A 26,074-nucleotide genomic window follows, 5' to 3' on the forward strand; every position below is an offset into this window, starting at 1 on the left:
ATTTGCTTTTGCTTTTCCAACCAGCAGAAGTGATCAGAAAATGATTAGAGTTTCTCCAGCAGATGAAATTCAGATTTTACATTTGTGCTGTTTTATGAGCTGAAACTATTTTAAGAGCCAATTTATGTTTTTCTCTACTAAAATTAGCTCTAAAAAAAATAAGGGGTACAGTCATTGGAGGATGCTGTTGGCAGCGTGCCCTAAGGCAAGATACTGTGTTCACCATTTTCTTTAAAAAATTAGTCTTAATTTGATATCATTTAGAGGCGAGCTGTGCTGCATTTCATTCAACAAAAGCAGAACCCGAGCCATCCTCTGCAGAGCTTAGAGGACCATGGACCTCTGCATTTGCCCGGGGAATGCCCCTCAGGGTCAGACAGTTTCTAGAAGCTCTGAACTTTCAGCCTTCTAATCTCAGATCTTTCATTCTCAAAGAACTGCCCTTTTGAACATTTCTCCCTTCCTGAAATCTACACCTTTGGGAGCATTGCTGTTCCGTCTCTGCTGTCTCATCCTGGAGACTCCCATTAGAAAAGCTGTTATTGGCTCACACCACAGCTCTCCACCGAGCCCCATCCTGACTGAAGACCCATAAATCCAAGGCTCTGCAAAGTCAGCTTAAAATGTGGCTCTTCCTCTCAGCCAGGTTACACAGAGCAAATCACAGCTTTCAGCCAGGAGGAAGCCATTCTGACTAAGGAGAATAATAGCACTCATTCTCTTCTTATCGCTCAGAGCAAGGCAAGATGTTGATTGGTTCCATAAGACTTGCTTTTGTGTTCAGAAATAATGCTGTGTTGCTCCTGTGCCTGAACTACAGGAACCTACTGGCATCGATTTGCCTCTGCTGGATCCAGCGAGCACCATCACCACCATGACAGGACCCAGTGCTTTCAGCATCCCTCCCCCTATCCGGCAGAAGCTCTGTAGCAGCCTGGACGCCCCACAAACGAGAGGTCATGACTGGAGGATGCTGGCCCATAAGCTAAACCTGGACAGGTGGGTATGGCCAGGCTCCAAGACTGAGAACTGTTAGACAGGGGCCAGCATTCATTTTTTTCCATCCATGCATCTATTTATTCTTCATTCTGCAAACATGTATTAAGCTTCTTTTTTGTATCTTGCACCATGGACTTGCAAACACATTGTTGAGAGACATTCTGGGCTTATTTGACATTTGTTAAATATCAAGTTTTGTGATCCACTTTGCAAAACTGATATCCCCCTAAGTAATAACGTATCCATTTCCTAAAGTAATGATTCTTCTGCATCTCCCGTTGAGCAGGACCTAATGCTTGATGGGTAACTAAGATGCTAAACACAGCACTGATATTTAGTTATAAAGAGACCTCGGGAGCCTCTTCTTTGTAGAGTGTTGCCGTCACTACCAAGCAAAAGACAGGGCGTGACCTGTCAGAGACGATCAGAGCCTGGGCTGGAAAGAAAACATAAGTCTCACGATTTCCTGTTTAGGATATGACCCACACACATCTTGTCTCTTAAATTATCTTACTCAGAGTTGAGGTTAACAAAGTTAAACATCACGTCTCCCGTCTGGGGCTGATCTAATTAAGTACGGGCTAGTTATTTAGGATGGCTCTCTGTAAACCACAGTTACTCAAGTGGGACCAGGATACTTAAAAAGACAAATGGAGAAACAGAAAGGTTGAGTAAAAACTGAAGAGAAAAATAGATCCATAAATCACGCCATTCAGCACATTTTCCCATTCCCAATTACAGGTACTTGAATTACTTTGCCACCAAATCGAGCCCAACTGGCGTAATCCTGGATCTTTGGGAAGCACAGAACTTCCCAGATGGAAACCTGAGCATGCTGGCAGCTGTCTTGGAAGAAATGGGAAGACATGAAACAGTAGTGTCTTTAGCAGCAGAAGGGCAGTATTGACCCACGCTTGGACCGAAAATGAAGGACAAGAATGCACAGGGAGTCTGTGTCCGTCTGGGGGATCACAGCTGAGGAGGAGAGGCAGACCAGACCAATGAGCTTCACAGGTGACATGGCAGCAGGAGAGAGGACAACAGACACAATGACCGATATACACGCCCACTTTACTCGGACATCGTCACGGGAGTTAAGAATTGTGTAAATTTGTACCTTGAATTTAGAAATCAACCTAATTTTCCTCTTAGTTGGGCTGTATGCTGTGTGGTACAGGATCTTACAGTTTCCTAGGAAACGCTTTTTATTGCTATCCAGATATATGGATAAACTTTCTTAACAAACCCAATTTCTACAAACGTTGTTTACATCAAATTGGACAGGGATGCAGACACTGTCCATGGCTTGTTCTATTTTTGTTTAAATCGTTTGAAGTTGAAGCTGTGGACCGTTTGTTGTGTCTATTTCAGATTAGTAATTTACAGAGAAGTCACAGCCTTTTGCTACAAATCACGTGCATCAAGTGTCTCAGATAATCCTCCCATTGGTGTTCTGTTTCCAGAACTTGTAGAACAAGTGTTATTCTTTGTATCAGGGAAGTGGAGAATCTAAGTGTGAAGGAGAAATAACTGACTCCTTATTCCTGGCGGCCCCCCCTCCCCCCCCCCCCCGGCGCCCTCTGGGAGCAGAGCTGCAGCATTGCAGGGAAGACGCGATGCGTGTTCAACCACACAAACATGCATTTCTTCACAACATCTGTGTTTATCGTATCCAATTCGAAGTGGCTTTTTAAAAAAGGTCTCATTATTATCATTATTATTATTATTGATGAGTATTTACGAGTATTCTAGTAACAGGATTTTCTTTTCACTCCTGTTTTTGTTAGCAGTACTGGTAGTATTTAGGTATTGACGAGACTTGCCTCACCTGCTCACACACCACCGTGGGCCTGGTCACCAGTTGAAGTCAACAGGCATTGATTCCTTGGCCTTTTCTCTTTCTCCCATCATTCTGCCCCAGAAAGGGAGGAAATGTTTCCTGGCTTTGTCAGTCTGTTCTTTCTGCTTGCTCAGGCAGGGTCTTTCTTCTCTGAGTCTTGTCATGAGAAGCATTCTCTGTTAAATTCACTTAACATTGGGGTCACGTGACCCCACATTGACTCCCCTCGCCACTCTGTCTACCTTAAAAGCAGTGTGCTTGGAGGAAATCAGGAAACCAGTCCTCGTCTGAGTTTGTCGTTGTCCAGCTGTGCTACCTTAGGAAAGTCTCTTAAGCTCCAGACCTCGGTTTTCTCATCCGTACAATGAAGGGGTGGGATTAGCTCATCTCCAGCTGGGTGTCCCTGGTGAGGCCTCCTGGCTCCTTTGTCAGTCTGAAGACCACAGCGGGCTCTGACCTGGATCAGTTAGAGGGTCTGTTGCCCAGGCTCCATTATGCCTTTCAAATAGTTCCGTCTTGGAAGATAATTGTAACCTGCAACATATTTGTTATGCTTTCAAGTCATGTCTCGTGTCACCACATTCTGCTGTTCTTGAGAGATGGCATCCCTTTATTATCCTTTTCTTTCCTCTCTTGGGACCACTTGCCTTCCTGACTAGTTGCAAATTATGTTCTATTATTGTTGTGGTCAAAATTTTTTAAATTAAAAAACATTTTTAACTGAAAAATAGTCAACAGACTACTTTGTGTAAACTATGGTATTTCCTTAGGACCATCACAGGCTCTTTGTTTTAACACTGCAACTCAGTTCATTCTGCAGGTGGGGACAGCCCAGTGGCCAAACCAAGACTGAAAAACAAGTGCCCATGTGTATGAATCAGATCCTCCAAAACGTGGCTGTGGCTTCCTTTGGGGCTGGTGCCATTTAGGCTGCTCACTGTATTTGAATTAGAAATAATTTTAGACATTTTCTCTCTTCTTTCCACATTATTTCCTCTCCTGACTATTCTGGTGACTTCTTGATATTCCCAGGCTCCTCCAGTCTCATCTTTGAGGAATTATCGCTACCTTGGAGTGGAGCCTTTTCTTTCATGCCTTTTCTTTCTTATCATCTGTTTCAGTGATGTATTCTACAGTCTGTCTCTCTCTGGTCACCCCTTTTACCATATATAAAAATATGTTACACTTACCGTGAAAGGGAGAGACTGCAGTAATAAACCAGTTCAATGGATAATGTTTGTACCAATGCATATTTGACCAAAAGATAGGAAAACTGTATTCTATATAAAAAAATTTTAATAGGTATTTTTTAAAAAGCAGGAGGAGGAAGGAGAGCTCTTGTCCATTGCTGCATCTTGAAATAACTTCTCAAGACTGCTCATCACTACTGGTTTGGGGGGCTGTCACCCATGGGAATCAAGAATTAGAAATCTGAAGAATGCTCAAAGGCAATTCCACGCCTAGTGAGAAGTAGAGAGGAGCACATATGTAGCTATCCAGATAAATTAATTCCAAAACTTTTATTTAAAAAACGTTATCAATAAGTAATGAACACAGAAATATTCAAGAAAGCAGGAAGTATATTATCGAAGCCATTACTGAGGGCTTTGGGGGTTCATTTCAGACGCTTCTCGTTTTTTGGTTCAACATCCCAGCACCAGAAAAGGGAAAAGTTGATTCCTTATAAGTGAGGCAGTCATCTGTCAGAGAACCCTGCCACGCTCCCCAGCAAGCGCATGGCAGCTTCCGTACCTACAACACACCATTTCTGGCAAATAATGTTCACTACAAATTCTGATTTCCTTCTCCTTTGGAGTCAAGTAATACCTGTTAGATTGCTCTCAGACTTAGCAGGTCCAGACTCAACAGCTCATTTCATAGGCAGCCACCTCATCCCATTCTCTGCGGCCTGTCCTGCCTCTCACTCCTCGGGCTTCTGGACAGCTTGTGAGGGAAGACCGGCTCACCTCATCTGGATGGGAAAACCTATCCCTTGGCCATGGTGCCACCTAGTGGTGAGTAACACAATCTACCCTGAGTTAATATAAAAACTCGCTGAAAGTGGTTTGACAAAGGGAATGAATACCCATAGAATCAACAGGGCCTTTATGATAAATAGATATGGGGAAATTTTCACTTCAAATATAGTTTTCTTATTCTCACATTTTTTCACTTAAATTACCCATATCAAAAATTACACGTCATAATGAGCCTGGTCATCAACTCCTTCATACATGACGTGTCTCAAGTTGGGTTTTAGTAAGAGAAATACATAAAAATCTGCACAGAAGAGTCAGTGAAGAGTTGTTACTTTTAGCATTTGTACTTTCATCGGGCTTCATCCGTTTTAAGTCTCCTTACTTTTAGTTCTATAATACTTATTTTTGGAAATGTAAGAAGCATCCCTTAGCAAGAAATAAGTTTTATATATGCAAATGAGAACACTATGTCTAAGGGAGCAAAAATCATGGTTGTTAATTGTGAAGAAAGAAGTTTTCTTTTCTTCTGAATTTGGGGATCTAAAGGCAGAAGTTTCATCCTGTTTTCATTTCCTTCTTACCACACTCATTCAGATTTCCTTAAAGTGATCTGGAAGGAATAGAAACTGGATTCGGAGTTGATAACTGGGCACAAGGTGATGCCAAGTGTGTAGCATCAAGGTGCTCACAGCTGACAGCCTTTTCACAGACAGTGTGAATACTCTCCTCCCTTACACAGAAAAGTCTCCATCCGCACACGAGCAGGGTGAGGGCTTCCAAGGCAGGGCAGTAGTGTGGGCCAGGGGCCCGATGCTAACCTGCATACATTAGTCATTTTCATAGATCCTATTATTTTGTAGATTTTAATCTCACAACTTTCAAATAGTAGAACCATTCCTTAGGAATGAGTTCAGGACACTCTGGAAACTCCACGTTCAATAATAATTTTTTAAAGTATTTCTCTCATGAGTAAGACATCTTACAAGGAAGCATGCAGATGGTGGAATCAAGACTTTTCACTTCTGGAGAGGAGCAGACAGGCTCTAGTCTTCTGTGTCCTCATGTGGGTCTCTGTCACGGACACAGCTGCTGTGTTCTCTGCCACCCACTCCCCTCATCAACGTAGGAGGAAGGGAGCCAGGGAAGGTGACCACCGTCTCCCTGGAATTCACAAGCCTCTGCCACTGTAAGGTCTGCCCCCACAGGGTCCAGCAAATCAACACCATGGAAGGACCTGCAAGAGAGTGTAAAGAAAGTAGGCAAAGTTTACATGTTGAATTTTCAGTCTTCAAGTTGAATGTTTCAGCTTTTGCTGAACAGTTGCTCTGAATGAGTCACCAATTTCACAGAGACACCTCAGTACCAGGCCAAGACCAGTGAGGGAAGGACCTTCTTTGAGAACAGAGGAGCTTTAGCGCATCAGAATGTCGTTGCTCAAAGCCAACTATTTGTAAAGACGATAATGGTCAACGAGCATTAGATTTTATAGATCAATAAGGAAAAATATTTTTATTATTGATGATCTCAAGGTAATAAAACCTTTTTTTACCTTTCGAGTGCCTCATAGGACCAACTATTACACTTTGCTTTTTTTGCGTTTTTTTGTATTCTTTTTTTAAAAAACTTTCCTGAGCTAATGTTGACTGAAATCCTTAGAACTTTGCCTCTCCAATGAAGTGCTGTTTCTCTACCCTAAAAAACTATTTGTATGATCTCTGGCTGTAACGATCACTTTGAAAGATTTCCCTTGCATCTCTAATGATTTTTTTGATGGAATAAGGCATAAGGGGAATAAATACATTGTAACCAATGTTAATTTAAGCTGGTGTCCATACAGGTCAAGTAAGCCAAATGGAGTCGTGAGTGCTTCCAGAATTCATGCCTGAAAACCTGCTCTTTTTGAAAAGTAGGGAGATGGCCTTCTATGTCTCTGGGTGGGTTTTCTCTACAGACTAAGCCTAATAATTAACTTCCTGATCCTTTAGTCTTCTCAGCCTGTGGGTGCCCCCATATTTGGAAATCCTACTTTAAAAATCTGCCCTCAGAAGACTTTGTGGCTCCCAGGTTTTCCAGTGGGCCTGTCACCTCCCTGTATTGATCTGTGGTGGGCTGTTAATGGGCTCCTTCGACCAAATGTAATGTCTGCCCCTAGACGTATGTTAGCACGGTGGAGGGAAGCGTCAGCAGAACGAGCCGACAGGAACTCCGCAAATGCACCAGCACACGAGACCAGGCGGTTGTAGGAGGCTGGTTCCCAGCCCGCTGTGTCCTCAGACTCTTGTGTATTGAAGAGATCTTCCAGAATCCCAAGTCGGGAATCCCTGCGGAAGGTCAGGAGAGGCGAGGCCCACCAGTTGTTGAGTAGAAACCAAGGCAGGTGCCCCGAGACATAGTCAGCTGCCCACCAGCCGAAGTATTTGCTCCTGTACACCCCTCTCCACGTGCCCTTTTGGATTTGTGCCTCAGCAAAGCTATAAACTGCTGAAGGCTGTAACACTTCAGGGGCCCTGATGAATATGCTCCAATCCTACCTGGCAACCTTAAATCCCAAAGGCCTCCTGGAATTGGCCCATCGGGGCTGCCGCCGACCCTGACAGCACTGACCCAGGCGGCCTGACCCTCAGTCCTGGGGCTCAGAATGTGAACCGGAGGCAGGTCTGGCTGATGGGCAGCCTAAGATCGATGAGCCTCAGCACCTCAGTGAGGCATCATCCTAGAATTGTGGCCTGAGCTACGTCCTAGATGTTAAAACAAATCTGTTTCAGAACAGCATAAAAGACCAAGAAACCTACAGCCAGTGGGAGATGCCTTTGCCCTCTTATGTCTTCAAGTCTCCTGTGACACCTGTAGTGCAGGGGCGGAAACTGTGTACTCCTCCAGGCCTTGGGAAAGGCAGAGGAGCGAGCAGACCCAGCAGATGGTGCGGCCATTCTCCCCTTCCCGGTGCCGCTCCCGGCGAGGCCTCGCCCTCCGGACAGAACGCAGCGGGCCCACCGCAGGAGCAGCAGCCCCCGGTGCGTGTTAGGTGTCACCGTGTTGTGTGTGTTCATTGAGTTTGCTGTTGACCTTAGCAAGTTGGTGACCTTCCTCCTTGCTCTTTCTAAAGAAGACAACCACTGTTTCAGAGAGAAATCTCCGGCGTCTGTGCCGAGAGCCTGTCACCCACGGCTGTTCCCTCTGAGCAGTTCAGTGGCAGAAACGTCGGGTTGGGGTTTCGTGCTTTGCCATTCTTCTTTGTTTTAAACACGACGACACAACCTTGGCTTTTCAGATGCGGAACACTTCTGTGGTTGTCGTGGAGTTCCTTCTTGCTGTATCTTCTATGCAATTCCTTCTCCCGAGAAGCCGGGCGGAGGGTGCTCTGGGCCGGGCGGCGGAGGGCGGGACGCCAGCTCTGGGTGTGCCTCTTCTCCCCCCTCCCCCTTTTTCCTGCAGTCCCTTCGTTTGTAAATTGCCTGCATTTATTCTGTCAGCCAACATGTATAAAATGTAAGAAAGAATTTTTAAACAGGTAATAAATTATATTTATAAGCAACAGAGTGCTGCCTCCCTCGTTTCCCCTAACGGAGCCTCCTCCGCGGGGAGCCCCTGTGCCCCTTCAGTAGGGCGAGAACGCCTGGGTTCTGCAGGGATGGGAACACAGCCTCCCTCAGGGGCAGGGCGAGCTCTAGAAGCGCTTCTCAAGCCTGTCTGCACGCTGGAATCACCTGAAGAGTGTTAGCACCGGGGGTGCCTTGATTACCCGCCCCCCCCCCCCCAGAGGTTCTGAATGCCTGGGTCCGGGGCCAAGCCTGGGCACGGAGGGTTTTACAGCTCCCAGGTGATATGGCTGGGCAGGTGAGGGGGCACCCCTGTCTCGGAAGAGCTGTATCAGAACGCCCCGGGGAGCTGGCGGTCCGGAGCAGAGAGCCTCAGAGGGCGAGTGTAAAGGAAGTTTACAAACTACACTCTGGGGAGGAGTGAAAGGCGAGCCCAGCGCACAGGATGCCCGGAGCTGCACCAACTGCCCCGCAGACAGGTTCAGCTTGGAACAGGACACTGGTCACTCCTTTATGTGCAGGGGGCGGCTCCGAGGGTGGAGAGAAAGCAGCTACGGAGCAGGCAGGGAAGCAACGGCAGCCCCCCCTTAGTGAGAGCCACTGGAGAAGGAAGTGTCCTGAGACGGACCGCCACTGCTCCCACCCCTTCTCTCAGCCAGAGTGGGAGCAAGGCCCCTCCTGAGGGCTGGTAGACAGGGACTCAAGACTGACTCTCAGCAGGGGTTTGTCAGGACTAAGCAAGTAGTGACAATATGGAGATTGGAACCTGGGTAAAATAAAAGACAGAATTGGGTCCTGTGGCTTAATCAGAGAATTCAACTCCATCTAGAAGAATGAAAATTCAATTAAAGAGCAAAAGTGTTTTACATGGAAAGCATGTGGCGGCACAGACCCAGCCCGATACCACCCATTGACCCCAAATTTGGAGCTTTGGTGGCTGGATTCCTGCTGAGAAAATGAGCCTAGGAGAGCATGCAAACATTTTCAGTCAAGCCAGTGAGGGCCCTGACTGAGACTCCGTCTGAGTCGAGGTCGCCGCAGAGTTCTGAGATCTGGCCTCACTCTGTGTCTGTCCCTCAGGGCCAGCACACAGGCACGGAGCATAGAAACTTCGTCTGTCCCAGAGCTCCCTACAGGTGGATTAATACTAAACCTAGGGTAGGAATTACTTTGCAGAAACAGAAGTCTTTCTCAGAGCGAGGTCTTCTGTACTTGGCTCCCATGACCAGAAGGAACCACCAAGCTTGCAACTTATAAAATGACCAATGCCAAGAGAAGAACCTGTTCTCCGCAGCTGGGATCTACTATCCATCTGCCTTCTAGTCCTGTGAAAGCCCACAGCGTATAGAAGTGGGTGTAGAGAGGGCAGGAGAGGTGTACCCACAGCACACCCTGGCTGTTCCAAGTGTTGCTAGCTTTACATCCTGTAAAACTATGTCAGCCAGGAAAAGCAGTATTTACGAGTACCTGTCATGTGCCTGGCATAGGGCCACCACATTCTTCACATATTCATCTCACGTGTTCCTACGAGAGCCCTGTGAGATGGGTATTTTTATCCCACTTTACAGGGGAGCAGATTGGGGCTCAGATTACGGACGTCCACAGAATTGAGAAAGGGAAAACCATGGGATGTGAGCTGAGTCGCTCTGAATCCCACCCAGCGCTGGGAGGACGTCTCTCGGCCTAAGTGCAGCTGGCTAAACACAGCCAACCAGAGAAACTTTTGAATCCCCGGGAACTGAGATGCAAGGCTTCCCGTACTCTCCACGCCCAGACAATTCTGGGTTCCTCACCCCTGACCCAGCAGCCTCCAGTGGATCTGCACAGAACTGACCTGCCCAGCCGCCCTCCGGGACTCACAGCCCAGGAGAAGATAACCTCACACCGCCCTCTCTCTTTGCAGAGGGTTTTCACTGTTTCAGGGGCAACGGCAAGGGCCTCCTTCTTCCACACCCAGTCCTCACAGTTGGGAGGAAGGACGGGGTCTTTGGCACACTGTCCTGCTGCTTCCAGATCGCGGCATCTGCGAGAAAGACCACTCCTTTGTACGCGAGGCCATCAGGCCCTCCAGCATCTGTCTCCACTCTCCGCCCTCACTGCCTGCCTACCTTTCTCCTGGGGCCCCAGAGGATTCTGCCTCACAATGTTCCTCTCTTTAGACTGTCACCATCCTGAGGGCTTCCAAATCCACACAGACGGAAAAGGCCCGGCTTTTGGGTTCCTCTCTCATCACCAATAATCTCGACCACTAACTAAACCCACCCACTCCTGTGAACACACGCTCAGCTGTCCTTAGTCTTGCTACTCCCCCTTTGAAATCTTGGTCCTGACCACAGCCCCTTTCCCAGTAACTGCTAACACACCCCTTCAATCCCATCACAGTTCCCTGTCCTTTGACCAGTGTCTTTGGCCTCTTAGCTCCCTTCCCTACTCCGGTCCACATCAGCCATCCCCTTGATGATGATTCTTATTTTGCACGATCTGTTGCTGCACACGCCTAATAAAGCCCAACCGTGAATGGATCCAATTGTTGCAGACTCCATGCCTACGTTTGGGTTACTGATAGAAAAATAAAATCAGAAAAGTGGCACTGTGAATTTGTAATAATAGATAATATTTAGCAATGGTTGAGTGCTTACCTCATGTTCGGTGCATGGATTATTTCATCTTCAGAACCACTCCATGCAGTAGACATTAATATTATTTTCATCTTCAAGGGGGAAGAAACTGAATCTTGCCGAGGTCAGAACATGCCTACTGTCACACAACTGAGGGAGTGAGCGAGCCCGGATTCACACACAGGCTGTCTGGCAGTCTAGAGGCCACACAGTTAGGACCATCAATCTCAACCGGCCCTCGGCATTGCCCACAGCATCTGGCTGTAATTTTCCACAGTGCAATTTTAAACCTTCTCACTTCTCTCAAACCACAGACTTCCCTACCTTTCCCCTCCCTCTCAACAGATGACTGTGCCTCCTAATTACAGAGAAAATAGAAGCCATCAGACCATTTTTCTTGCTCTCCTGCCACCAAATGCACAGACTTACCTGCGTCACTCTCCTTCATGGCTGTCTTCCCGCCTGTTACGATGTGACATTTTCAAAGACAGAAAACAGGCAGAACTACAAAATAGCAGACATGTTCTTTCCAAGGGGAGAATGAAACCATTTTATTTGGGGGAATGTTAAAACAAAGCCATATACAATTTGTAACAAATACAATACAATTGTTTGTTCCCTAGTCCTGAATAATTACAGTATATACAAATTCAATAAGGCACTGGTTCCCAAAAGAACACAAAGGAGTCTTCTTCTGAAACAGACAGGCAACAAAACCCCTTATATATTGCCAATTCTCTCCAAAAAATATGGCATTGTTTTATTGTTTTGTTTTACAAGAGGAATCATAATTGCTAAATTAAATCACTTCTAGTGTCACGCTTTCACGTCCACTGCTGTGTGACTGCGTTTTCAAAGGAGATATAACTACAGAACAATTCAAGCTTAAAACACTGTACTTCTTTCAGTGCCTTTCCACCTACAAACAGAGAAGAACCAGAGCAGACCCACAACATAAAACACTGCAACTTCTAATGCATATGCATGACTCCAGGAACGTGAAACTCGGTCATTATTCAGTACTTGCTATTACCTGACTACAGACAGCAGAAATGCCTCAAAGAATTCCTTGCAAATACAATCTTAGCCTGTTTTCTACCAAGCTTGATGTTTTGAGAATGAAAAGAATGGTCACTCGTGACTTCTGAGCGGTGCTTTCTGGGCGGTCAGAGGCCTGTCTCCTCACACACAGTGTGCACAGCACCGCCACTTGTAAATTAACAATCTACACACTTTCATAAATAAATATTAGGTTTCATTTAGTACTTTATCATCCATAATATTTTACTCTCTAATCCACATAATGGAGTTGTGCCAGACTCCAAACTGAACATAATATTTATATATACATATATATTTATATAATATACACACACATACATAAACTATAAACCTCAATATCTTAGCATACAAAACTTATATTAGCTAACAACTAATATTTAGGATTCCTTTTGGGGGGAGAGCAATTAGAAGAAAATCTTAGTCTTTGAAATAGTCCTGAAAGTAAGCAATCAACTACATTATTAATTTCCATGTTCTCATTTATCCTATTCAAAGACAAAAGAAAATAGTGAAATAAAATTCACTTCTGAGCCACTAGAAACGTAAAAATCAAACAGGATTATTCGGAAGTGAGTAGGTAGTCTCGATAAGAACAATTTAGTTTTCCCTACGTAAGGTGGATTTCAGTAAGATAGAAAAATCTGTTCATAAAAACATTCTTGTCTCATTGAAAGATTATGACAGCTAAATGGGTCTTTTTAAGTATCTCAGGGATAACTTTTAAATGTTCATCGTGAATCTGGTTGAGCATTAGAAAGTAAGCTATTGATTCTTCCAAAGCAACTAAACAAATAATATAGAAGAAATGTGGGTACTCTTTTAATTTCCTCCCATTCTTCACTGGAACCAATGCCTCTCTAGAAATCTAGTTTACTTTTCAAATCATCACTTCCTCACAAAATATCCTAATTTGAAGTTATTCACATAGAAGAGCCTACCAAAAAGAAAACACATTTTTATCTAAGAGGTAAGCCCAACCTCACTTAAACGTAGGGAAAACTGAGAAACACAAACATGTCCCCACTTAACTGGCCTAAAGGGTACTTGTTTGCAGACGATCTGATTAGAGGCACTGAAGTTTCTCTCCACGGCTCAGATGATCATCACACGTAGTTCTAGCCACACATTCCTTCTAAGCTGTCACAAAGAAGACAACTCGAAACAAGGGAAAGGAACCTTTACGTTCCTATTCAGGCTATTTTAACATCAATAAAAGCAGCATTCTGATTACAAGAATATTTGGAACCAACTGTTTTTCATCTTTGAAAAAACAGAAATTTTTTTCATATTCAAAGATTAAGAAAATCTTCTTTCTTTGTTACAAACACAATGCGGCTATGAAACCCTGGGAAGTGGATGCTGAGTACAGACCACTCTGTTTCTCCTTATGATTCTCCCAAACTGTAGACACAACTCACAACACTCTCTGTTCTGGGATGTTCTCTGGATGCACAAGTCACCAGCTGCAAGTCCACTTCAGAAGTGAGAAAAACATTCTCTCATTTTTCATGCAGCTGTCCAATTTTCAAAAACCTTCCATCTTTCAGTTACCAAGTGGTGAAATGTGTTATAAAACAGTGCCCCCTGGAGCATTCTGGAAGGAACGTCAAAATAAAAAGGCCAAGGAGAACTACTTCCCAATTCTTTACTAAACACTACAGAATTTCTAAGAAGCAAAAGAAAACCACAGCAACAAAATGTAAATGAATCAAGTTGAGAGGGATGTGTACAATTTGAACTTTCGGTTCCTGTTGCTAAGGAGTGTTGGCCCTGTCAATGACTTGACTCGTGTTGCCTAAAAGTTAAAACCCCGTATAACTGAGTAGGTGAAGACATGTTTTGCACAAGTGCCACAGAGAAGAAAAAAATAATAAATTAGAAAGTGAATTGAACATCATGAGAATACAATAAAATGAGTCAGCATTCCTAGCATGTAAAATTATCACTTAAGATGGACATATTTGATCCATATCTATGCTAGAATAGTAAATCACAGCAGCCAGAATATTTTGTGGCCTCCAACAGCTCTCTTCGGCTGTCCCAGTAGGAGGTTATATTTATCTATTTTTAAATTAAAATTTAGTTAAATTAAACTGACATATCCTTCCTTTCCTTCCCTTAACTCAGACACAAAAAAGACAGACAATAACAAGAAGAAACCGTCTTCATCTGTACAAGATAGGGGGTGCCTCCTCTCCCTGGGGCCCCTGCACCTCCTCCCTCGCTCCCTACCTTGTGGATGGGAACTCCTTACAGCACAAGAGCAAATTAGCTCAATTTTAAAGCGCTTTGTCTTCAACTCAACTGATGGCTATTTTATTGAATATCGATCCTTTCATTTGAGAGGTCAAAAGCACGCATGAGTCAACTGTCTGCACATAAACAACGGTTTGTTTGTGTTTAATGAAAAGGAAGGGATTTCACCATGAAAGAAATGCCTAACAGAATCAGAAACACAAAGTGGTTTTGAAGAACAGCTTCAACGCTTAGTTCTAATAAAGTCACATAAAACCTTCATTTGTTCCATCTCTTCTGAAGCTCCAAAAGGACAGGGAATCCCAAAATGTGGTCCCAGGCAGGTGGCGTTTGTACCCAGGTGCATTCACATTGCTGAGGCAGCCTCAAGGCAGGGCTGGCCAGAGTGGTCGGAGGCGGCAAGGGCCAGGCCTTTCAAGATGAGTTCAGTCTATGATCTCCAATTTCACAGACTGTCTTTTGGTTTGAGAGTGCAACACATTTTCACCAATGGAAAAACACACTTTAATTTACCTTCCAGCAGAGTTTCTGGGAAGAATTTTTGTTGTTAGAATTTAAACTATAAGCCTTAAAACATCTACATTATTTATTTTGGCAAAATTAAAGCATTTTTTGAAAAAAAAAAAAAAAAGAAAAGGCAATCCCAAAATACAGGGCTTTCTTAGAAAGCAACATGCATCGTATCTTGAACAAGTTACCCAAGCGGCTTCTCCTTCCTACACACAGACACAACGGATCCGTGTTTCCGGGAACTTCTCTGTCTTTGTCCAGGCTGCTCACTGAGAGTTGAGGCTGAACCCACTGGGAAGCAGGACCATGTTCAAGGCTTGTACTATGGATGCTTTTGGAAGATCTTTTGCTCTGCCCACAAACAGAAGAATATTGACTGGCTTTCTCCAGAGATGCTTATTTTTCCCCTCAAATCAGAGTTTAATGTCCTGGGACTCTGACATTTTGGCAAGTGTTTTCTTAACACGCAGGGCTGTCAGTCTTGAAGCAGGATTGTGAGCCCAGCATTCTGTCATGAGTTTCCCCATCTGCCTTAGACACTGTGGGAAAAGAAAGGAAAATTGGAGTAACACTACAGCAATGGATTATGTGCATGGTTGGTACCTGATATTGGCTTTTAGTTTTGGATTTCTGAAATTTGAATATATTTTTAAAAGATACTCTTAAAACCACGTAGACATAAAATTCCACAAAACTTATTTTCTTCTGCAAATTTTAAATGACTAAAACAGATTTTCATGTCTTCCTTGTGATAGGAACAAGCAGGTGGCTTTGCCAATTGTAAAAGAGTGTCTTTGAAGTCACATTAAACAAATACGAAATACCCAGGGAGTCTGTATTCCACTCCACAATCCCAGATTGTTTATAACACTTGATAAGCTTAAATCTTTTATCTAGTTCCATACTATTCAAACACACACGGTTATTCCTAAATCACAGCCGTCTGCTACAATAACAGCATCACACTGTACCATTTAACAAGATTAATGGCCTGTGCACAGCCTCACTAAAACTTTCTCCTGTGTTCTCCTGTGGTACATCAATTATTGGTCTTCCTGTTGAAAAGCACAATTTCACTTCATTAGAAATCCTCAGTGAAGGGATTTCGAGTAACACCAATGCCCATAACCACCTTCGAAATAATATAATTCCAGCATCTCATAAAGCTTTCTGCACAGCTCGTTGGAAAACACATGTATTATTTAGCATTTCAGTAATGAGACACAAAGCCAATGACCCACAGGTGATTTTTAATGCATTTAACAGTGAAGAGTTAGTTTATAAACACGCCCTGTCCATTGGTTTGCGTTGGCTTTGCTACATGTTTGATGACTGCACACAGGCAGTAGGGATGCCTCCAACTCCTCGCTGCCAGGGCACTCAGGGCTCTGAGTGAGTTTACAGGCTGAGAGGGTGGACAGAGAGGCCGGGGAGCAGGAGGAGATGAGTGAGGAAAGGCCAGGCCCGCCGACTCGTTTCCTCCTTCTGAGCAGCTCCGTTTAGACCTGCTTAGGTTTCACCACTACCTCCTTAGAGCCCAGGTGAACTGGACCTGTTCACACCGTACTTTATCATCCTTATTAACACAGATCCATAGCTGTCAGCAGTCTCAGCAGCCAACTTGTCCCACTTCTGTGTACAGAAAACTGCATTCTTCAGATGCCTCTCTTGCCTCTCATCAAAATGAGAGACTGTTGTATGCGGGTTTGTCATAAGGAAAATTCATCATGTTTTAAAAACACACAGAGAGAAATTACAGCCTTTATGCAAGTGTCAGGACACCACAAATAAGTGAAATAATGTTATCGCTCAGGCAGGCTGAACGTTGACCCACTGGATATATTCTGGAAGTAATAAAATCAAACAGAAAAAAGGAATAGATAATTTAACACACCACACTTAGCTCCATATAAATTATTGCAATGAAGCACATTTCCATCACCATCAAAACAAGGAAAAAGAAGAATCCCTGTAATGAACATTTGGGGTTTTGGCAAACGGAGAAAAAGTCTGTTTACAAGTTGGTCACAGCCACATGGTGACGGAGGCCTCACCTCGTCGCTCGTCCACCGGTTGGGGAAGGAGGGCCGCAGCTTCTTGAGGCACACGATCTCCCTCATGTCCTCATAGGACGGGTCACTGGGCACGAGGTCATGATAGGGAAGCTGGTACTCCTCCACTATACCTGAAAATATGGTTTTATGACTCGTTATTTTCCGTGAAGTGGAAATAAAAGTCAGGTGTACACACTGTTCTCAAAGAAAAGTTGGTTCAGTACGAAAGACAAGTTCAGGTTGAAAAACAACAAAATAAATCTTGAAAAAAAATGTGCCCAAATCACAATCTAATTTTAAAAAATGAATAAAAAGCCTAATAAATCATATTATTATAGGTCTTCAAGCTTTTTTCTAATTTCCAAAAGCTAAATAAAACAAGTGCTTCAAATTTATTTTCAATTTTATAAAGGCTCTTATATGCCAAATTTAAAAAAAACTATTATTAAATCTCAACGTAAACTTGGCAGACATATCCCAAACTCATGCTGCATAATATGTGACTGTTTCTATTACTGCAGTAGAGATTATGAACCTCATAATAAATCTGGCACTGTATCCTACTTTAACAAAATGTCAGATTTACATTTTTTTCTGCTTTCTCATAAGAATGCATTTCTGCACATTTAAAATTTGTAAAATGATACACACCTAAAAATATTAACCATGTTTTTTTAGGTGTAAGGACTGTCTGATTTTTATTTTCTTCTTTAAATTTTCTGTATTTATCCAAACTTTCTACAAGGAATACTTTACTGTTAGAAAAAGAATAAGTGTTGTTGAAAGAAGGGTTAAGAAATACAAATCTATGTCATCTTTAGGGAAACAGCACTCATCACGCTAAATTCTCTCTCATTTCATTTTTCCTAATTTCTACCTTTTTCCTCGTGTCCTTTAAGAAAGCAGGTTGCCTGTGTCTTCTTTCCAATCCTATCTGATGAACTCCTCACAATAATTCTAAGTGGCCTCTGTCCTCAGAGGATGCTGCTCTGAACAGTCTTTCCAGGGCACCCATCCTCCCCATCCTAAATCATCTTTTATAGAAGTATTGCTTTTCATCTGAACAGATGATACCACCAGGTAGGCAGAGTATCTACTGCATCATTAATTCACTGGGGGTTTACTCTGATGACAAAATCTGTAAGTGTGAATTATGCCCTTTCTCGTAAACTTAAACCCATATATAATCATAAAGGACCAGAGGGTTCAAAAGTTTTCTCAGACCATTCCAGCTCACCATTCCTGCTGTGCCCCGCAGAGCCCGCACAGCATAATTACACGTGGTATCTATGTTAACACTCCCTTCCATTGTGTTTCATCTCTGTATGAGGTAATAAAGGCACAGGGTCTAACGCATGTGAGACATCGTTTCATTCCAGCTCTTCCTCCCTTTGTAATTCTCAAGACAATGGCTCTAGAAACATTTGGAGGGCAAAGACGGTATCTACCTAATTCATCTCTGATCTTCCTCAGTGCCTAATGTTGGTGCCATTACCTGGATGGACTGATGCACGGCTGGTGGCAAGTCTGTCTTTGAACCATGGGCCTTATTCCTTTCTCCTTATCAAAATTTTCCATATTAGCTGCCATTTAATTGCTCCTGAAACTTCAAAATTTTCTCTTTCCTTCCGAAGTTTGTAACGCCTACATCTTGATGTATCTACTCACCCAAAAGTATCTGGACTAGAAAGACAAGCCCCCAAACTTCCAATATCTCCTAAAGGACAGTGTTGGGGAACAGAATTTTGTGCTTTGCCTCTCTGGAAAGAGAAAACAAACTCATTGTTGAGAGCCTACTACATACCAGGCATGGAAGTGGGTGTGCTATGTAATTTATCTTATTAAGTTCTCACACACACTTTATGAGATAGCATTATTATCCACATTAGACAAAGGAGGAAACTTGGTTTTGAGGGATTAAGTAACTTGCCCAAGGCCATACAGTTGGTATGGAGTGGAGATGGGACTCTAATGGCATTGACAAACACATGTCAATGTCATACAGAGATCAGGGAACATTTGAGTACCTCTCAAACTTCCACAGGCAGACAGCCCTAGTGACGCTATTAGTACCGTGCTGTTCACATGAGGCTGGCTTGTTTTTAAGCTGCGATTCATTTCGCCTGTATTCTGGCCCACAGGCTTTCAAACAGAGGCTTCCTGTGGCCCTCTTTGCTTTAGATATTCAGGAAAACACAATTGGAAAAGTAATCCTGTACTCTGCTGCTCCTTCAGCTTCTCCAAACGTATCTTAATTACACAAGTGTAAGCTTATTATTTAAAAATAGGCTTATCTATATAAAGCATGAAATCAAGGCACATGTGATTCGTTAATTTTCTTGGTTACTTCTTCATAACTATGATGAGAGATTTATTCAATATCTGGTTAGGAAAAATTTCTTACGTTAACTTTCCTTTTGGACAAAAGAGTTCCCTCACTTTAGAGGGAATGTGCTCTGTTTTAAACGCTTGTAGAAGGCTCAGAATTCCCAGATTGGAAGGCACTGCACTGAAGACGATCTTTCCACCAAAGAGTAAACGCTGTCGATTAACTGTCTCTCCTTATGTTTAAATATGAATCTAAAGATAAGTTAAGGCTCTACCAACCAAAATGAAAATTTTAATTAACAGTTAACATGTACTGAGTGCTATTTATGTGCCAGGCAGTTTCCATTCTTTTTATAATCACTGAAACCTCACAACAACCACTGAGACAGATACAATAATTCACCTCCTTCTAAGATGAGAAAATCAAAGCAAAGTTTAGTAACTTGTCCAAGGTCCACAGATAATAGACGGCAGGTCCAAAAACAAATCTCAGTGCTACTTAAGTGTACACTGCACTTTCTGTATCTTGGGCAAGCTTAAGTTTTCATGACGGTGAGTTCAAATTGACCATCATGAGAAGTGCAGTGGCATCAAGGTCTGTTAACCAGCACAACCATGAAAGAACCAGAAACAGGGTACTTGACACTGAAGAGCTTAAGACTCAGCTCGTCACTTAAAACGTGTGGGAATCTACCCAAAGATGGATTGTGCAGCAGTAAGCAAAATTCTACAAGCAATAATAATAAAACCTCTGAATATTTAAGGATGCCTTCTTACTTAGTCTTACTAAGGAATCCTTATGCTTGTAGAAATATTCCCAGGAACAATAATAATATTCTCATGCTTTAATTTCCTTTTGTTAAAAGCTGATGACTTCAAATGGCTTTATGAGGAAGCAGTCTAGAAAATCAAGAAGTAGGGGTTTAAAGAATGGGTGCCCCACCCACACTTATGTCTCTACCTTCATCTGTGCAGAGGAAGTCAGAGGGAATGGGGCATTGGGGTTGTGGATGGGGCCCAGCAGGTTGGTAAGAAGAAGCCGGAAGGGGTAGGGAGGAGGGTTGACTTGATGGAGCAACTACTGGAGGAAGTGCTCAAGAGAGAAGGAACACAATACATGGAGCAGAAGGGGGTGATCTCTGAAAAGGCAAGAGGACAGTATGCCTACAAGACATTTATCAGTAGTAGGTGGAGGTAAGGAGGCAGTCAAAGATCATTCTAAGATGTTAAATATCATTTCCTGGGAGGATTGTGACTCCATCAACAGAAATAAAAGGGGGAAATAAAAAGAAAATCTGATTTTGTGGACAATGCAATAACTCTGATTCCTAGGAGAAAGAAAGGATTTGTAGAAGCTCCACTGTTACTTACCTCCAGACACACATCTCCTAGCAACCTCCCAAAGGATGAGTCCAAAACTGTACATGTCGGCCATGATGTACGACTGAAAGTGATTCCTATTCAAGCTCTCATCCAGCACTTCTGGAGGCATGTAGCGTTTGGTGCCAACTCGAGTGTTGGGCGGGATGTCAACTTCATTCGTGTCACTAAGGACAAAGTACAGCAAAGCACTATCAGCCCTGAGGAGGACCAACAAATAACAAATAGAAGTGACTCCTGAACCAGGGTTCAGTGAGACAGGGGAAAGGAGAGCCTTCCAGGGGACAACATTTCCTTGAAAAATATCTCTTGCCAAAAGTTAATATTAAATGTTCACAGGTGAAAACCCAGTGAAGATGACAATTAGAATGAATTTGCAACATATAAGATTGCATTACCTCTAGATAAAATATAAACTCCAAATAATTGCTAAATATTACTGAATGTCTAAAAAATACCTTCCTTCTCTTCATATTTTAATAGCTTTGCTTTTAAAATTGGCATGTGCAGATGCCAATTTGGTTTGAGACAGTATTTTTTAAGCCAAGTGTTATGAGACTGTTAAATCTACATACAGGTAAAAAGGGGGGGAAGGAAGGGACATCAAAGACTTGCAAGTGCTTTACTTTGATAAGCAGGGACCTATAGAAAAGCTTTCTATGATCACTATTATTTCATAAACCAAATAACATGCATTTATAATCAAAAGAGGAAAGGAATAACTGAATATAATATCTTTAGTTTCATGAAAATTTCACAGTGTGACCATTTTATTACTTCCCATAGACTGGGAGAAAATTCAGGATGGACAGACATCAATATGCACACTGGCATTGAGAAGCACAGCCTCAGCACAGGGAGCTGGAGCCAGAGTTCTGAACCCATGTCTCGAACCTATTGAACTACTATTGCTTGACAGGTTGAAAATCAAATGAGACGAGATGTGTAAAATCGCTGCCAGCACAGCACTAAGCATGTATGAGAAGATTAACAAGTACTACCTCAATAGGCACTAGAGGAACTAAGAAACTAAACCCTAGTTTTGTTTTGTTTTTGCTGAGGAACTTTAGCCCTGAGCTAACATCTGCTGCCAATCCTCCTCTTTTTTTTGCTGAGGAAGATTGGCCCTGAGTTAACATCTGTGCCAATCTTCCTCCACTTTATCTGCGGGTCGCTGCCACAGCATGGCTGATGAGTAGTGTAGGTCCATGTCTGGGATGCAAACCTGAGAACCTGGGCTGCTGAGGCAGAGCATGCCAAACGTAACCACTACCCCACTGGGCCAGCCCCAGTGAACCCCACTTTTGGTGGATGAAGCAACTATAAAACAGAAAAGGTACCAAAACTCATTTTTAAACTGAAGTTTGTGGAAAATCTTGAATAAACCTTCCTAACTCCTGATTCCCAAGAAGTGCTTTATTTTCTTTTCATTACACTCTACTGACTCTCAAGCATTTACATATTATTTCCCCTCAAGATGGAAAATGGTTACGTACACCAAATAGTCCATTTATCATCTGCGTCACAGACAATACCAAACTTACCAAAACACTAGTTGCTTTTGGACAAAATCTCTGGGTTTGATCTTACTGCATTAATCTCTATCCTCTAAAACATAAAATATCTAGTGTCATTTGGGAAAATTTAAAGGCTGGCAGATGTTCCTCTCTTTATATCTCAGAACTGTTTACATTTACTAAACCTTATAAAGCTTCAATCTTAGAACCTTTTAAAATTCACTTCCAGCTAAAATCCTTAATCAGAAGCTATTCCAACAGACGTGTCACCAGCATACTCATTAGTCCCCTCACGATCTTCCAGGAGGAACTCTGAAGGAGCTATTTTCCTAAAATAGAAGTTAAAGCGTAAATTTTAAAAAATGACCCAAACTAAACAGCTGGTATTCCTTACCATCTGTAAATGCAGGTCTTAGTGTTGTGGGCTCTTTTCGAAGACCAGGAAAAGAGGTTAGAATGTGAATTCTTAGTATTTCCCAGCAAGATGTAATAGAATAATGCCATCTTATATTTAAATAGTAAATGGTAAGGGAAGAAAGTGAGCCAAGAAGAGGCTTAACAAAAACTGGAAAAACATCAGATTTAAAAGATGCTGCAAAAGCTCCACCTTCAATTGAATAAAGTAATTTCTTTCCTCCTCTTCTACCCGCGGACACCTCTTATGTGAGCACACAGTGGTATTTCATTAATGTGTTGTATGCATGTGTTATAATTTATCATTTGGAATCATCAGAGGAAGACGGTGGTGGGCCCAGGTAGAGAAGTCTGGCTTCTATGAAGAGAAACAAACATGAGGGCTTGCAGATGGAAAGAAGAGAACATAGGGCCTAAGTTAATTCCAGAACACGCACTGAGAAAGGAAACCAAGCACAGTCTTAGCATGGGCCCCAAAGGAGTGCGTGTAGGCCAAAGACAGACTCTGACCACAGCTGATGAAGACTTTAGGCAACTCCTTCCCATTCTCACTCTTAGCTCCCTGATGTTTTATTTGGATTTGGGAGGTCAGGAAGGGCTAATGAAATTTGTGACATGGACGCCTATTGGCAAACTGAAAGGTAACTGTTACCTGATGATGGAATTAAGACTTGTGATGGCTGAACTATATACATATTCATCTCTAACCTCTCATTCCCTCAAACACTGAAAAAAAGCACACAGTCAAGGATTTTGCTTGTCCATCAAATGGGCTAAGCATGTTCCCGTCCCTCCCCCGCTTCCTCTCCCCACCCAAGTGTCTTCCTAATAGTATTCGAATAAATATCTTACCTCAGAGTATTTGCATAAATATCCTCCTTTGCAGTACATAAATAAATATTCATCTTCCAACCTAAGCTTGTAAACTCATCTGTCATTGTTTGGTATGTCCCTAGAGAACACAGCCCCAATCATCTCCACTCACAGTGTGCTCTGCACACGATAGGTAAAGAATATACTTTAAACCAAAGGAGGAGAAGGTCTTTCTAGAATAAACTTCGCTATGGATAATTTAAAGAGAAATATGAAAACCTCTATTATATATAGACCATAAAATGAAACATTACATACAAGAATTTTGTTAAGAAAATTAATTTTGTAAGAGATGACTATTAACCTAGTGGCAAATGCCTTAGCAGTACATTTAAACAACAAACATGCTCACTGTAAGTAATTCATATCTGATATTCTAAAGTATCAGATCCTCCAAGACATACAACTCTGTCTCTTCTTCCCTCAGGAGCGTTTCTATACTTGAAAGTAATTAACCTGCATTTCTCTCTCAGGTTTTCAGAAACATCCTCTTACCTGTTCCCAAATAAGGGCAGAGAAAAACTGAGCTTCTATTAATCTTCAAGATCAAAAATAGAAACTAAAGGGATTTAACACAGCGCCAGCAAGAAGAAATGAAGAAAAGAGACAGGAAGTAGAGTCAGAGAGTGCGGAGCACGCAGGAAGAGGGCAGAGTCACGGAAGGAGAAAGAAGGCAGACAAGGTGCGCACTCCTTCAGCTTTCCTCGCTTCCTTTTCCATGGAGGGGCCGGGAGGCGCGAGAAGGACAGTCGGCAAGAAAAGATGGATACTGCACAAGGGGGGCAGAGCCAGAGAAATGAACCCCAAGCCACGCCTCATCCTACGTACTGCACAGCTACACACACACAGCCAAGTTATAAAGTCATGTACAGGAAAGATAATACCAACTTCAGGATACTGGTTATTTCTGGGAGGGAAAAAGGAGAGTGAAATAACGAAGAGAATGCCAACAGGGCTATCTCCAACATCGGAATTCTTTTCAGAAGAAAGACGAGGCAAAAATAAGACAAATTGTTAACATTTGATAATGTTAAGGTATTACATGAGTGCCTCATTACTTTTTATACCTTTCTATATGTTTAAAATATATTATAATTAAATATATTATAAATGAAAAAACTCAGCAGGATGAGGACCTAGAAAAATTTTCATTTCAAGGATTCAGGCACTTGTTAGAGGCATAAGGGTCTGAGGATCAAAAGTCGTCTAAATAAACTGGGCAAAATTACAGAGAAGATGAGTTTCCACCAGGGAGAACTGGAAATATTGCATCAAAGACATGGATGCTGTCTTCACGGCAGAGTAAACACGGCCTCTCTTCTCTCCTCCACGCAGAAGGGTGGGATGCATTTGCACAAAGGGGCCACGACTGAAGAGCTGGGTTTAGAGAATCACAGGGGCAGGCACTTTTACCCATTTATGTTTTTATACTTAATACTTCCAAGAGATCCAACATGGCTTTTGTCCCTGTTAATGTGAATACCAGTGTGATACAGACTTAAGTAGAATTGGGGGAAAAATATATATATATATACATATAATGTGAACAAAATAAACTAAATTAAGGGATTTGGGGTAAATTCCTCTCTAGGAAAAAACACTATTTTAGAATCATACTTTAATAGGCATTTTTCTTTATGAAGTTTAGGGAGAGCAGGGCTCAGACAGGATAAAATAAAAGCACCTAAAGTTTTCTTGAGGAAGAAACGAACAGTAACTTGGGAGGGTGGGGTAAGGGGCAAGTGAGCGAGGGAGAAGAGGGGCTCTCCCCTCTGGCCTAGGGTCGGGACAAGATGTTAAGGCCCTGAAGGAACAAAAAATCAGGAAAATTGTTCTGACAGCATGAATTTCATGATTAAATTCAATACCCTACAACATATCCCAGTAAAGATCTCTTCAAGCTTGAGCTGACAGTGTTTTGGGAAGAGCAGAATCAGCAGCTACGACATGGGGAACAGGGACAAGATACAGCAGAGCTATAGACTGGTAAGGCAAACAGGAAAGGCTCCTCAGGATGCCCCGACACGCTGTGGATGACACTGCGTCCCCGACTGTGCTGGGAGGACTAGGGACGATAAAGCGTAATTTTATTTGAATCTCAGAATGCAAGGTGTGCTCAGCTAGGATTACTTAAAAAGGCATGAAAACAAAAGTTCTAATTTCTGACCAAAAGCACTTGGATGTCAGTGGTATGATAAAGAAAATGCCAGCCGAGCGGAATAAGAGGTCTACCTTGATGACCAAAGGGCCTCCTGGTGTGCACACACTTTGAGTGGCTCTTCTCACCCAAAAGGACACAAAGTAAGTGAGAGTTCCCAAGGCAACTGCTTCAGGCAGGGGGAGTGGAGCAAAGACTCTGAGACTGTGAGACAGTGAGAGAGAAGAGAAGAAAGAAAGGAAATGAGAAGATATTCTTCCTCTTCTCTTTTGAAGGTGCCAGGATGGCATACCAAGGAAAGGATGGTGGCAGCAACGCACCCTGCTGGGGATGTAGTGCTAACATCATTGGGAATCTTGGCACATGGTGCTAATTTCATGCAGTTTTACTGTCTACAGACAGTGTACCTCCTTACTGCCTGGACCCAGCAGGCTTTCCGCAGTGTCCCCCTTGGTCTGACACTGGTGCCTAGAGTGGCGTGTGTGCACTGCAGGGGTGACAGCCCTGACGGATGGGATCATGGAGCTCCCGTGGGTGCAAAGAGGCT

General features: G+C 42.9%; 2 protein-coding genes across 28 annotated transcripts in view; one reads left to right on the forward strand and one right to left on the reverse strand.

Annotated features, from left to right (window-relative positions):
* UNC5C (unc-5 netrin receptor C) overlaps nucleotides 1-8,353 on the forward strand; it is a 357,794-nt gene extending 349,441 nt beyond the window's left edge. For both annotated transcript variants that reach the window (XM_008529402.2, XM_008529401.2), the window contains 2 exons: nucleotides 821-999; nucleotides 1,741-8,353. In XM_008529402.2, coding sequence (XP_008527624.2) covers nucleotides 821-999; nucleotides 1,741-1,906 — 345 coding nt within the window. In that variant the 3' untranslated portion in view covers nucleotides 1,907-8,353. The remainder of the gene's footprint in view (nucleotides 1-820; nucleotides 1,000-1,740) is intronic.
* A 3,145-nt stretch (nucleotides 8,354-11,498) lies between these two features.
* Nucleotides 11,499-26,074, reverse strand: part of BMPR1B (bone morphogenetic protein receptor type 1B) — a 377,755-nt gene continuing 363,179 nt past the window's right edge. For all 26 annotated transcript variants that reach the window (XM_070614244.1, XM_070614259.1, XM_070614248.1 and 23 more), the window contains 3 exons: nucleotides 20,557-20,732; nucleotides 16,858-16,988; nucleotides 11,499-15,342 (listed from right to left, as the gene is read on the reverse strand). In XM_070614244.1, coding sequence (XP_070470345.1) covers nucleotides 15,217-15,342; nucleotides 16,858-16,988; nucleotides 20,557-20,732 — 433 coding nt within the window. In that variant the 3' untranslated portion in view covers nucleotides 11,499-15,216. The remainder of the gene's footprint in view (nucleotides 15,343-16,857; nucleotides 16,989-20,556; nucleotides 20,733-26,074) is intronic.

Source organism: Equus przewalskii, chromosome 3, assembly GCF_037783145.1.
Source record: "Equus przewalskii isolate Varuska chromosome 3, EquPr2, whole genome shotgun sequence".
Taxonomy (NCBI): Eukaryota; Metazoa; Chordata; class Mammalia; order Perissodactyla; family Equidae; genus Equus; species Equus przewalskii.